Source organism: Mycteria americana, chromosome 20, assembly GCF_035582795.1.
Source record: "Mycteria americana isolate JAX WOST 10 ecotype Jacksonville Zoo and Gardens chromosome 20, USCA_MyAme_1.0, whole genome shotgun sequence".
NCBI classification, from domain to species: domain Eukaryota; kingdom Metazoa; phylum Chordata; class Aves; order Ciconiiformes; family Ciconiidae; genus Mycteria; species Mycteria americana.
In genome coordinates this window covers 5,605,603-5,619,222 of record NC_134384.1, presented here as the reverse complement: position 1 = coordinate 5,619,222, position 13,620 = coordinate 5,605,603, and the positions used below count along the sequence as shown (strand labels likewise).

General features: G+C 58.7%; 1 protein-coding gene and 1 long non-coding RNA gene across 2 annotated transcripts; one reads left to right on the top strand and one right to left on the bottom strand.

Annotated features, from left to right (window-relative positions):
- Nucleotides 1-935: 935 nt before the first annotated feature.
- On the bottom strand, nucleotides 936-5,977 carry LOC142419166 (uncharacterized). Its single transcript, XR_012778498.1, has 3 exons — nucleotides 5,639-5,977; nucleotides 4,811-5,073; nucleotides 936-4,373 (listed from the first exon to the last, which is right to left on the bottom strand). It is a non-coding gene; the product is annotated as an uncharacterized LOC142419166 (long non-coding RNA).
- A 2,773-nt stretch (nucleotides 5,978-8,750) lies between these two features.
- CDKN1A (cyclin dependent kinase inhibitor 1A) lies at nucleotides 8,751-13,620 on the top strand. The gene is made up of 3 exons (XM_075521600.1): nucleotides 8,751-8,863; nucleotides 11,207-11,605; nucleotides 12,156-13,620. The coding sequence occupies exons 2-3, from the start codon at nucleotides 11,215-11,217 to the stop codon at nucleotides 12,203-12,205; spliced, it is 441 nt and encodes a 146-aa protein (XP_075377715.1). The 5' UTR covers nucleotides 8,751-8,863; nucleotides 11,207-11,214; the 3' UTR covers nucleotides 12,206-13,620.

The window sequence follows — 13,620 nt, the reverse complement described above, 5'->3', positions numbered from 1 at the left end:
CTGCGCCGTGCCCTGGGGTCTTCCTGCAGCAGCCCGCCTTGCCTGGCAGGGCAGGTTGTGCCTCTGGCCTCTGAACGGCTCCGTGCCCCTGCGGCGACCTGTCAGCGGCATTCACCGCGGCAAGGGCCGAGTGCCCTAGCAGTCCTGCAGCTGTTTGCTCTTGCTGTTAACATGACCTCTTTTCAGTTTCCAGTTTTCCTTTCTTTTACTCATGATCCCATCACCGCAAGATGCCACAATGTCTCCTGACGTCAAGATCCACAAAGCATCTCAACATTTGACAAACTTTCTCCCATTTCTGCTGGTTTTAGTCCCTGTCCCCATACCCGTGTTCATATCATACCCCAGAAATACTGTCCCAAAACCTGAGCTACAGTCACCGTCGTGAATCATCCTACTCTGGTGCTGGTATCGCGCAGCGTCGCTTAGCTAGGAAAAAAAAAAAAGTGAAAAAATCTGGAGCATCAACCCCTTTTGCAAACAGAAGGCCGAAGGGCAGAAGTGCAATTCCAGTAGCTCCGGTTCGACCTTAGATCCCGCACAGCGAGACGATAGCGCAGCACCCGGGACCTGCTGTAAAGAGGCGGGTCTCCCTTTCCCTGCTGCTGAAACGCAGCTAGCTCCAATTTCACACCTCAACCGGCCAAAAATAGGCAAAATAAAGAGAGTTTTCGCTTGGCAACTCTTGCAGCTGAAGCAGCATCCCAGCCTGCCAGCCCACGCAAGAAGCGTTCTGGCTTCCTAGAAATACTGTCACTCTCTCGGTTTTCTGTTTCATTTCTGCAGTTTCACTGAGGCACTGCCATTAGTTACATGCTGTTAGTGCCCTTCAAACAAATGCTGTTGTGGACTAAAATAAACGCGAGATCCAGACAAATATAAAATAGGCTATGCAATAGGAACGCTATGTTCCCAAGTGATTCATTCATCTATTATTTAATAATTTAGTGGCTGACATAACTTTTAGTTGAACAAATCTTCACATTGATTCGAGTGGTGTTTCTGCTCGGGCCTCAAAGTAATTTTAGCCGTCAGATTTTCTGGGGGAGTAATCCCAATCGGAGAAGGGAAATGCACCTCCTTCCCAGCTGGATTCTGCCACCCGTTTCAGTGGCGTTACTCCACAACCGGCCTGCGGTACCCCAGGGTTCATCCTGCTGCCGTCACAGCCAGGCCGTCCTGTCCTTGGGCACTCCGCTGGACAACACACGAACACGCTGACGGGTTGCGATGTACCGATAGCACGTGCAGACACCGCACCACTGCCCGATGCCACCGGCGAAGCAGCCTGGCGATGTGCGCCGTGGTGTGCAAGGCCCTTGGCAAGCTGCAGCCCTCCGTCGGGAGCCGCGGTATCAGGGTGGAGCAGTGGTATCAGGGTGAGGCACCGTGTCACCCTGGGTGTCACTTTGGAGCCGGCTGGAAGATCGCTACTGCCAGCTGTGAGAGAGAAGCGTTATCTCCGCCGCGTGCATAGGCTGCTTGGCCCGTGAATATTCACCAATATTCAGCGGCGTCTCTGCGAGGGAGCCCCGCTGCTCCGCCCAGCCTTTCCCCCACCGCTGCCGACGGAGGGCTCGCAGTCAGTGTTTGCTATAAAATGTTTGCAGTTGCTCGTTTCTGACTAATACCGACTTTATTTGCCATCGCATTAAAACGCGGTCGGTCACTGCAGAACGCCTGCCGGCTGGACTGAGTGCCGTGCTTCCTGGTGCTAGCAAACGCTGGATTGATCAGCTTTTCATGCATTACTATTACACGCCTTTTGGGAGGAGGTTGCCCCAGCTAGAGAGAGAGGCTTCAGGCGTGGTACGCTGCTGCTCCTGCCAGTAGTCATTCTTCCAGCTGCCTGGTTGACATGTCCTGCTCAGAAACTCATGGTTGAATGTTCACCAGATTTGGAGTCGGGAGTGCCCCCTGCACAGGGTCAGTTCGATAGGGACTGGGGGGTATTTTTGGACCTATGGCACAGGTTCTCACGTTTCCTGTTTCACGACCTCCCTCTCCCTCTTCATCTCCTTCCTGCTCTCTTTGTGGCGTATTACAGTTGGTTGTCTACAAAGCCCACGTTTGTTACGGGAGGATGAGAAGGGCTCTGGTGCAGCGTCACTGCTGGCGGGTGATGTATGGGACATTTTTCACCTGTTTCCAGCCTCTGTGGCACTACTGACAGCAGCTCCCACATCCAGCGAATTTCCTTTCCCTGACACAACGTGGATTCTCACAGGCGAGGCAGAGAAACCACCGAGGGAGGCCAAAACCAAAAGAAAAAGGTTTTATATTGGCACCTGGAACTGCCCGACTCGGATCCCCCTTTGGTGTGACCGAGCAGAGCTCCACCACGGTGCGTGGACCGTGCCCGTCCCCACCGCCAGGTCTGGCACAGCTCTGTGCCAGCGCTCGGTGTCAAGGCCAGCGGAGGTTCAGTGCGGGGTGAAAGCTGCTCCTTCACCCCAGCTCCAGGAAATCCTGCTGTGCCTGACTGACACGTGCAAGGAAAGTGCAATCGACCCTTACCCTGGCGTCTAGGTGGCGGCTGTCATATCATCACCGATGGCTTTATTGGAAGTTGTACACATACAGCTGTCCCCTCCCATTACCTCTGCTCCGCACAGGACCGTGCACCAGCATGAGTCACCGTGCAAGACAGCCGTCCGTCTGTCTGCCCGTGGCGCATGGTCTGGGTACTGCCCTCCTACAGATGCCATTTCAGGCATCCCTTCACTCACGGTGCCCTGGGGCTGATCTGCCCCTGCCTCTGCCCCTTCCCTCTCTGCCCCACACCCAGCCCCACTCCTCGCCCCCCAGCACAAGGGCGAAGTGAATCACGACCCCGTGCCCGCCCTCACCCAGGGTGACAGGATTCCCAAAACGCATGCCATGAGCGGAGAGATCCCAGGGGACGCTGACACACGATGAGCCACCGCCTGGCAACGCCGGCAGGCACCGGGGCAGGCGAGCGGGCTGGCACGCGTCTCCCAGAGCCGCGGGTTTGGGGTTTGGTGTTTGGTGTCACTGCCTCCGCGAGCGGGAGCGGAGGGACTTGCCTCGCAGGCACCCCGTCCTTGTGTCTGACTGCTCTGGGCGGAGGGGGCTCCGCCGAATCGGGGGTTATTTTTAAAGCTCACATCATGAGCGAGCGTTAGCCAACAGCTCTCCGTAGTCACCTCCTTCTCATGCGTGGCTATAAAGGGCCGGATCATGCTCCCGGTGGATTTCGAGCAAAGCCTCGGCTCGGGGAGCAGCAAATCCCTCGTCAGCAGCGCTGTGCCACACGTGTCATCCATTGGGAAGAGGTTACCTCAGTCGACAGCTTCCCATGGGCCTGGCTGCACCAAGAGCTGCCGAGGGCTGGAGACCCCGTACGCCGCATGGACGGGAGCAATTCTGCCCCACGCTCCCCTTGCTTATTCCCACCCACGCGGTGAATCCTGCCGTGGAAGGTCCCGGTGGGCCTGGAGAAGTCCCTGTCCCCCCCCTGCCCACTGCCACCACGACGGGAAGCTTCCCCTGCCCTGGCTGAGGTGCAAGGGGGAAGAGCTGCCTGCAAAAAAAAACCTGTGGACATTTTGGATGGACCTTATTCCCCGCAAGGAGCTTTGCAAAAGGCTGGAGCTGTTCGTCCCGATTCCCAGCGGAGCGTCCGTGCCCCCTCCGCGGGTGCCGGCTGTCTGCACGGTCCTGCCTTCCTCTCGGGTCGTAGTCAATGAGGTGAAGCGGCAAGTAAATAAACCGGCAAACGAGCCCGAGGTTCGAAGCCAGGTACTCCCTGCCACCCTCGCCGGGCTCTGAACAATGAGGTCCTTTGCTGCCAGCAAAAAAAAACAAAAAACCAACCCACAAAGCTTCCAAGCTGCTCATGGAAAGTCAGTGAAGCAATTACGTTAATGACTATGAATGGGGCTAAAAACAATCTTGGGTGAAAATGAGTGAGGGGCCGAATGAAGCGACCGATTCATAGCCCGGCTTCCGCATCCAGGAATATTTCCAGTAAGCAAAGGCCTTGTTTTAGGGACTGTCTCATCCCCCATTTGTGCTTGGTGGGACTCTATTTCCACTCTGCTGGGTCCGGTGTCTCATCAAAATGCCTTCATAAATGGAGCAAACAAGGGCTGTATATGGCAGGGAAACAGTCAATTAACACGATCCGAGTTCTTTTAGGGGCAGAGTTAATCAAGCATTCAGCGTTTTGTCATTCTTGTCTTTCTTTCCTGGGAAAATCCTATTAGTATAAAATCACTTAATTGGGCACTTCAAAGAGCTGATGGGAAAACAGTCTTCGCTGGGATATAAACGCCATTCAGCCGAACACTGGGTTCATTTAGACTTTTGCTGGAGCGTGAGTGTTTCATTAAGAGCCTTCACGTTTCCCACTTAAAAGAAAAAAGCTTGTTAGTAGAGATAATAAAAAAAAAAAATCTTGGAGATTTGAATCTTGCTGAAGAGGGTTTTTACTGCCTGAATACGCAGGGCTTTGTTTCGGGGCTTCGTCCCCAGCAGAGCCTCTTACACCTATAGTGAGTGCCTGTCAATCTGCTTTCCTGAGCCGAGCGATTTCACACCTGCCTGGGGTGTTCTTGTGAGGAAAGGCTGTTCGAGGAGGGAAAGAGTCACCCCCGTGCCCCAGGAGAGGTGGGTGACAGCCCTGGTCTGACCTTTGGGGTGTAGCGTGGTGCGTTTCGCAGGACTGAACCCCAAACCCCGTGTGCTCGTCCCGTGCCGGGGTGGAGGTCCCGTGTTAGTTCCCCCTTTCTCGGGTTGTTTCCCTGGGCAGAAATTCAAGTTTTTGCAGAGCTTACTTTTATCCCACCTTGAAAAATAACGCAGCGTGCCCTGATCTGTCATCGCCAACTCCATCCCGAAAGGCCTGAAGGACGCCCATCTGCCCCACTCTGCTGTTTCTTCCCCCCGCATTGGTTGATCTAACAGGAATATTACATTTTCCCTCAAAAAACCCACTTCACGTACACCTTCGACCACCAAATTTCCAAACCTTCCTCGCTGCTGGGGAGGGCTGGGTGAGGAACCACACGGATCGCTTTGTTTCTGCGGTCGGCGCTGGCAGGCTTATGTCTGGGAAAACATCTCCATATATAATCATATGCTTACATCTTAATGACATTTTGTATTCAGTCTTTATAAAATCCTTACCAGTAGGTGTTCACGTGCATTTAAAACAGTTGTTATGAGCATGGGTTGGGCCTCAGCGTGTGATTCCCATCAAACACGCTGAGATCCTTCCTTGGCACAACGTTTGGTTCTTCACTTTGGGGTCAGGATTACCTTACGTGGCTCCATGAAGCCACGTTTCCCCATCCTCCTCCTTCTTCCCAGCCTCCTTCAAGGCTGGGGCATTTGAACCCTGATTTCTCCACCCACCTCAAACCATTCCCCCGCTCCGTGCTGAAGCTCCCACCCACTTCCCCTTGGCTTTTGGGGGTGCTGCTCCCCATGTCCCCGGAGAGGATGAAACTTGGTGTCAGAAGCGATGGGCCCGGGCACGTTCCCCTGACGAAACCCCGGCCGTGCCGGCGCTGAGGATGGGCTGAGTCACGCACCGACTCTGCCCACCGTGAATAATATATTTGCATCCCCGTCTGCAGTGGCTTCCTCTCCCCTCGGCGTCTGCGGGACCCACCTGGGGAGATCCGCTGGGAAGGAAACGCTCCCGAGGGCTGCCCGGCCCAGGCAGCGCCCGCCGCCCTGTATTGAGGTGCCCCTGGTGCTGGGAAGAAGGTTACTTCGAAGGCTATGAAATATGCAGCCATTTCGTATATTCCTCTTGCTTCCAGGCGTTAGGATGGGTTTTTCAAGCAAATTATAGGGACGGATTCTCCCACGATCACACCCCTCCCGGGTGGGGGTTTGGGACACCCCTCGGGAAGGGCGAGCCTGGGACTGGGACGGGAGATGCGACAGCTCCCACACGGTGCCTGGGACTGGGGAGAAGGAAACACCCGTCTGCCCTCGGCGCTGATCCTGGTCCCCGGCCCCGCGCCTCTGACCTCCTCCTACTACGTGTTGGTGGAGCTGAACATCATGAGTCACCTTTGGCATTTTTTTTTTTTTTCAGTTCCTGTACTGCCTTCTGTATTAATCACACGAGTTTTTTTCCCCTTTTTTTTTCTGGCGATGCCACTGCAGACTTGACCATGGACTCCCTGACCCAGACCCTGACGCCATTCCTCTCCCCACTTCCCATTTCCAGTAACCCACTTCGCTGAGGTCTCCTCTGATGCCGCCGCCGCCGCCGCCGCACAGCCGGAGCTCCCCAGCCCCCGGCGCGGGGGCACGAGGAAGGGGAGCGAGAGCGGAGTTTGCAACAGCCAGAAACCTGCCCCCCACCCCCCGATCCTGGGGCGCAGGGACCAAACCCCCGCCCGGCCAAAAAATCACAGAGAGAATTATAGAGTTATTTCCCTAAGGGAAAATCAACGTCCAATTTATTTTCTGGCTGCTTTTGCCCTGGAACGTATCCCCTGTGTAGCTGGGGATATTCGCATCGGCCAGGCCGGTCGGTTATCTCGCATCATTTTGCTTTTTTAATCCCTCGCTCTTGCATCAGCGGTTGCTGGAGTTCGCTGCGGGTTGCACAAGCGAGGCCACTCCTTCCTCTGCCACTTCGGGCGCTAATTTAAAAAGCTGCCCGTTTTGACAGTCCCACTCCCTGTTGTGTATTCGGAGGGGCTTTTATGTAAAAAAAAAAAAGCAATAGAGCCGGTTTAAGCAGTGAGCATTCTCTTGGTAAATGCTGCGTCATCTGAGAGTCCCGGCTCGCAGCTGGAGGCTGCGCTGACCGGGGGAGGATGCCCGTGGCGCTGCGGCTGGGACGGCACTGGGCTTCCCTTCGGTGCCCGATTGCATTTTCCTCGCATCCAGAGGGAGCGAACCAAGAAACTGTAGCTGGAGCAGAGCTGGCGGTTGGCGAGGAAATGATCCGCTATCGCACAGCGACGCATCGAGCCCTCCGCAGTGCGGCTCTAAAAGCTGCTCTTTGCAACCAGAGGCAAAAATCATTCCCACGTGGAAACATCAGCAACAGCTTCCCGGCGAGGAAAGGCCGTTCCAGCTCGCCCCCTCCTCTCCCTGTGTGTTATGAACGGAAAGACAGGCTGAATTCGGGAGCATCCCCAGCTTTGCCAGGATGGATTTCCTGCAGTGTGTGATATTAAGTTAGGATGCTTTCAGATTCCCCATCCTCCTTTCACCTTTCCTCCCCGTCCCACCGTGCCCGTCCAGAGGCAGCCGAGGGGACGAGCAGCCGACCCAAACACAAACACCGTGGCCCGGCCCGGCGCCGCGGCAGGGGGACCGGCGACGGCAAACGCTGCTGTGGCGTGCGGCAGCCTCCAGCCAAACATGCCCGAACATATTCTCCAGCTGCTCGGGCCGGCGGGAAGCTGCTGGTCCAGCTGGGAAATGCACGGGTGTTTTGACTGCCAAGGGTCCCGCTCAGCACCCCAGCACCCGCCGGCTCCAGGGGCCTTCGAGGGTGCCTGGCACTCCCAAGGGACCACTTTAACTTGGTCTGTGTCACGTGGAAGTGTGCTCTCACCCTCCTGTGCCCCACAGGATTGCACCGCATTTGCACCCTTGCTGCCCAAGTCGTGGTGTCCAAGGTGCCCGGGCAGCTTGTGCCATGCTGGGAGGGTGCTGCAGAACACGGCCCCCCGTGCACCGGGGTAAACTGACTCCGAGGGCATCAGCTCTCGCGCTGTGGGGCAGAGACAGACCCGCTGCCCCTGCTCCCGCCGCAGCACAGGGCGTAGGTGCCCTCTGGCCTTGCAGTTTAACCCCGGCAGAAGCTGCCCTGGGTTCAGACCTTTCCTGCCTGTGGACTTCCGATGCGTTTTCCAGATAAGGCACGGACGCCCCCAAATCCTCCCCGCAGGTTGCTGCAGGACATGCACGGACTCGTTCCTCGTCTTCATCCCTGCCCGGGTGCCTGCAGGACTCAGACCAGCAGATCCTTCCCAAAACGCTTTTCTCCAGCCACAGCCGGGTGCCGGGGGGGTTCAGCGGGCGGAACAGAGCCGGGCCCCGTGGAGAAAATCCGGCAGAAGAGGCCAGGGGCGGCCTGTGCGGCCCAGGACGGGGTCGGGCAGTGTCTGGGGACCAGGGGAGCATCCTCCCGGCGTGGCTCTGAGGTGGGCACCCCAAGGGCAATCCTTCCTTAATTCCTTATTCCCCGTTCCCCCTGGAATCCTCCGCAGTAGTGACCCGGGGGGCAGGAAAGCCTGGGTGGGATGTGGAGCACCCCCCCGCTCCAGCCAGTAAAGTGCTGCTGTCTAAGGGCTCTGCGTCTCCCGATGGGGAGGGGGCACCCCTGTGTCCCCTGATGGGGAGGGTCCCTGATTCCCCTGACAGGGGGGACCCCTGCATCCCCTAGGAAGGGGGTCCCTGTACAGCCTGATGGGGGGGTCCCTGCACCCCGCTAAGAAAGGGGGTCCCTGTATCCCCTGATGTGGGATCCCTGCATACCCTAGGAAGGGGGTCCCTGTATCTCCTGATGCAGGGTCCCTGCACCCCGCTAGGAAGGGGGTCCCTGTATCCCCTGATGAGGGGGGGTCCCTGCACCCCCCTAGGAAGAGGATCCCTGTGTCCCCCGCTGCGGGGTCCCTGCACCCCCCTGGGAAGGGGGTCCCCGCACCTGGTACCGCGCACTCCCGGGGCTGGGGACCGGGATGGGGGGGGTGGAACGGCCAGGACCGAGGCGGCTGCCCCGGGGGCCGGTCCGGTCCCGGGGCGGGGCGGGAGGGAAATCCCAGGCGACGCGGTGAGCAGCGGCGAGGCCCCGCCCCGCCCCGGTATAAAGCGCGGCGAGACGCGACGGGCACCGGCCGCCGGGAGACGCGACGCGAGGGTGAGTGCGGCCCCGCGGGGGCGGCCGGTGGCCCCGGCCCTTCCCTTCTCCGCCGCTGGCCGGGGGTGTCACCGGGGAGGGCGCCGGCGCGGGGAGCGGCAGCGGGGGAAGCGCCGCAGCGGGAGCGGGACCGGGCGGCGGCTCCGCCCCGGTGGCCGCGTCCCCAGCGCGGCGGAGGGAGCGGGGCCGCTCCCGGTGGCGGGGCCGGGGGTGGTCGGGCCGGGGGGGCTGGGGGGGGGGGGGCAGCACACGGAGTGTGTGTCGTCGTCGTCGTCCCCCGTCCCCCCCCCCCCCCCCCCGCCCCGGGCGCGGAGCCCCGGTCCGGGCTGCGCTCGCCCCCCGGCGGCGGCGGGGCGGGCGCGGCCGGGCAGCCCGGCCGCGGAGCATCCCTGCGTAGCCGCCGTCCCTCGGGGCTGGGCGGGGGTTGGGCTCCGGCCCCCTCCCGCTGAGCGCTCCGCAATAGGCCCCGCGGGCTCATCGGTGTCACGAGCGGGGCGTTCTCTGCGCCTCCCCCCGGGGAGGCACCTGCCGCGGGGTCCCATCGGCTGCCGGCTCCCTCCGCCGCGGGTGTGGGTGCTGCCAGCCCCTCCTGCTCCCCAAGCCTTCTCCCAGCTGGTGTAACTGGTCCTGGGTGTCGCAGGTGCCTGTGGGGCTGGCGAGGGTGTGTGTGTGTCCCTGGGAGTGCCTTCACCTCCCAGCCCGGCTGGGTGAGGTCTTAACGCAGCCGTGCACCTGCATCACCTCTTCACCCAAGCCTCGGGGTTCTCCAGCTGGGTTGCAGGAAACCTTGAAGCTCTTGCTTTGGAGAGGCTGCTAAAAGCAACACCAGCCCGATGGGAGGGGACAGTGACCCGGCCCTTGTCCTTCCCTATTTGGTGGCTCCAGCAATCTGCGAGCATGAGTCAGGGCGAAGCTGTTATCTCGAGGTGTGGGGCTCCGGGGTGGCACCTGGGCCTTGGCGGTGGCCCGAGGATGGGGAGATCGGTGCCCGACACAGGCAGGGAGGGCTGGAGGGCGTCCGCCCAGGGTGTTGAAACACGTCCCCTGCCTGCTACCTGCCAGGGCTTGCCTGGACATGCTGGGACTTGCCTCGCAATGAGGTCACCCTGTTTGTCTGCTCTGAGTGCCAGGAGATAGGAAGCTGGATTTCTATTTTTACTCGGGGATGCTCGGTCTGGGTTGGGAGCGGGGCTGGGCGGAGGGTCGGGGTGGCCCCAGGGACGGAGCGTGGCCCCACCAGCCCCCGGGCTGGAGGCTCTCCAGCCGCCCGCCGGCACGCTGTGCCGGTAGCGCGCCTGGTAATGCTGCGCAGGCGATCCGGAGGGGCTGGCGGTGCTGAATTTGGGCAGAAATGTTCCCTGCAGGAGGCTGAGCGCCCTGTCCCTGGGGACATTTGAGGGTGGGGGGTGCAAGCCTGGGGGTCTGTTGTGGTCCTGGCTTTGGGGCTCCCAGATTGGGTGGGCAATGACAAAGCTGTCTTGCACACGGGGATTTTATTTCTGTAAATCTTTTTTTAAAGCAGACTGAATGAGCGTGGCTATCCAAGCAGGGTCAAGCCTTAGCTCTGAAGGCCGTCAAATCCCAGAGCCTTGTTTGCTCTGCTCTGATAACGAGGTTCCTCGTAACCGTGGGTGGTGGGAGGGATCCATTAGCCCCGTGCATGTGTAAGGCAGAGGACTGCTCGGAAGGAAAGGCTTTGCCACTTACTGTGAAGGTCAAGGCTTTTGGCACCGATTTGAAAAAAAACAAACAAACAGGGTCTTGTCTCTGGTTACCCAACAGCTTCTTGCAGATAAAGAGGGTGGTTAACAAAGTGGTCAAGCTTGTGGTATGTTCCTGCAGTTGCTTAAAAGGCTTCCTTGCCACTGGGCCTGGGTTCTTGAGATGAAGAAACTGGCCAGAAAAACATCCTGTTGCTTCACTTGCCCATGCGCCAGCTTGCCTTGTGCCTGCGTGGAAGTGGGAACGCAGCAGGGTTGTGGATGGAGCCGGTGGCAGCATCGAGGTGCCGGATGCTCTGCCCTGGCAGGGCTTTACCTGCTGGAGGAGGAATGGGGAACGTCAGCACTTGCACCTTCCCCATCCTCCGACATCACACCAGGCTGTGTTTGACTTCAGTCGTGCTCAAGCCTCTGCCCAAGACACCGCTAAAATCCCAAATGTCTGGGTCCAAGATGAGTGCTGGCAGATGGAGGTCTCCTCCAGGATGCCTCATTGGAGAGCCCAACCCAGCTTGTCCCACCTTGGCTACTGCCTGCTTTGCCCTGGGAGCAAATGTGCCAGCCCTTGGGCTTGCTCGTGGCTTGCCCAACACCCCAGTAACTCGCTCTGCTTTCCTCCCAGCCACCACAATGCCCCTGTCTCAGAGCAGGGCTGGGCAGATGCCGTGCAGCAGCAAGGTGTGCAGGAACCTCTTTGGCCCCGTGGACCACCACCAGCTCCAGAATGACTTTGAGGACCTGTTGAGGCAACACCTGGAAGAAGCTCAGCAGCGCTGGAACTTCAACTTTGAAACGGAGACTCCCTTGGAAGGACACTTCAAGTGGGAGAGGGTCTTCTTGGCTGAGCAGCTGCCCCAGGAGGGCCACAGCCTGGTCAAGGTCACCGGCAGTGAGAGCAGGAGCTCCTTGGTCCCCAAGGACCATCTTGGCAGGATTTGCCCCGAGGGGTCACAGCAGAGCTCGGAGGTTTACAGGGCTGGTTCCCCACAGAGCTTGAAACGTGGGCAGACCACCATCAAAGGTGAGTGCTGGAGGCTTGCTGTCACTCCATGCATCCTTGGTGGTAGTACTGGTGTCGTGGCTTTCCTGGTAGGGATGGATGGAAGGGACTTGGGTGCAAGAGCCCTGCCTGGCTCCTGGACATGGTGGGGAGGGGACCACCCTCCATGCATCTCTCTTCTGGGAGAGCAGAGCCCATCTTCCAAGGGGAAGAGGCTGCAAACTGGGTTCCTTTTGGTTGCTGGGGCTTAGGCAGGGAGCTCACATTGGGCTTGTGGGTCTTACAGCTGAAGATGCCCCAGAGTAGTTCATCACCCTCAGTTCCCATGGTCTGAGCCTGTCCTCTAAGATTAAGGGCTGGGGTGGAAGTGCAAGGTGAGACCAAACAGAAGAGATGGTGGAGACCTACAGGCTCTTCTCTCCAGGAAGGCATGGCTTTGGGTAGGTGGCTCTAAAATGGAGTCCACCTGGGCTGAGTTTTGGGGTGCTTCCCTGGGGACACCTCCCTCTTCCTGTCCCACTGCTCCTGATGGGCTGGAGGCACTTTCCAACCCTCTCTTTCTGCCTTCCAGACTTCTACAGCTCCAAGCGGAGGATCGTCCCTGACAAGCCCAAGCAGTGACCTGGCGGTGCTCGGCTCCTCTGCCGTTGGGGACAGCTGCTGATGCTGACGTGCCCTGGGGGTGTCCGTGGCTTTTTTCCCCCCACCCTGTACTGTGTAAGCTGTCTGTATGAAGCAATGTAGAGTCTGTAGTTCCCTATTTATGAGTAGCTCTGGGGTCCTGAGGGACCTTCACTGTGTGCAATGTATAGGAGTAGCCCATGTTGAGGCTGGTAGCCCCACAGAGGGAATGGAGGAGGACTGAAATGGGCCTGGTGGGACTAAGGCATTGCCCTGCCTGCAGAGAAGAAAGTCTGTGTCTTCTGCCCTGTGTTGATGGGGCCAAGCATTATCCTTGCACCATCCTGCTGTCCAGCTGTGGTCCTTCCCCTGCCTGATGGCTGGCCATGGAGGACACTTGTGTCCCAGCCACCTGGTGGCACTAGATGTCCTTCAGAAAGGGTCACCGATATGGATCATAGGGTCAGGCTGTCCCAGGGCTCTGAGGACACCCCGGTTGCTGGCACACGGTGGTGGCCCTCTTCCCAGCAGGATGGACCCAGCGGTGGCAAGCCCGTGTCCATGCAGGGAAGCGGAGCGACACAGGGGCTGCTCCTTCCCATGGCTGCTTGGGAGAGGAAACGCTGCTCCCTGGACAGCCCTTCCTTCAGGTGACTCACCGGTGCTGTCACCCATCAGAGATGGGCTGCAGATGGTGACAAACCTGCTGGAGGTCCCCAGCGCTGAGCTCATTGTGGGACCAATGCTGCCTGGGAGGCTTTGGGGTCCCCTGGACTCTGCCGACCCAAACCCCCACTTTCTGACCTTGTTGTTGGCTTGTCCTTGTCGAGTGGTGCTGTTTGCCCTCCTCTTCCTGCCTCCTTCAACACTGACCCCAGGCTGGGGAGCTGCCTGCTCTGGCCATGTTGGACTGCTCTAGGAAGGAAGGAGTCCTGCTCGCCAGCAAGGATGACACCGAAAGATGAAATTGTAGCTTTTTTTTCCTGGACTCTTTCTCTTTTGGGGCTGGGGGGAGAGAGGACCTACACCTGGCTCTGCAGAGCGAGGGGCTTTGGTCACCTCTGGGACCGAGGGATGTCCCAGAGCGAAGGCTGCTTGGTCCCAGCGCTGAAGGCTGAGTCCCTGCTCTTGAAGGACTCAACACTGTCAGATCTCAGCACTTTCATGGGGTTCATCTCCTGCTCTGCTGGATTTGGACTCTGGAAACTGGTGCAAGATGGTCCCAGGCAGAAAAGGTACAGGGTCGACCTCCTGCCTTGCACCGTGATGCACTTTGCTGTCAGTGAAGCTGGCAAGCTCCCAGCACTAAATGTTTATTTATAAAAAAAAAATGCTATTAAGTCTATGTGGGAGGGAAGGGGAAATACCTGTTTGTCTATAAATGTTAACTCTGAATAAACACTTGTGTAAGGGAA

Excerpts from the sequence above, each read along its gene's own strand:
- CDKN1A (XM_075521600.1), top strand. The coding sequence starts at position 11,215 with ATGCCCCTGTCTCAGAGCAGGGCTGGGCAGATGCCGTGCAGCAGCAAG. Across the intron at positions 11,606-12,155 it reads TGGGCAGACCACCATCAAAG|ACTTCTACAGCTCCAAGCGG; the intron begins GTGAGTGCTGGA and ends TCTGCCTTCCAG.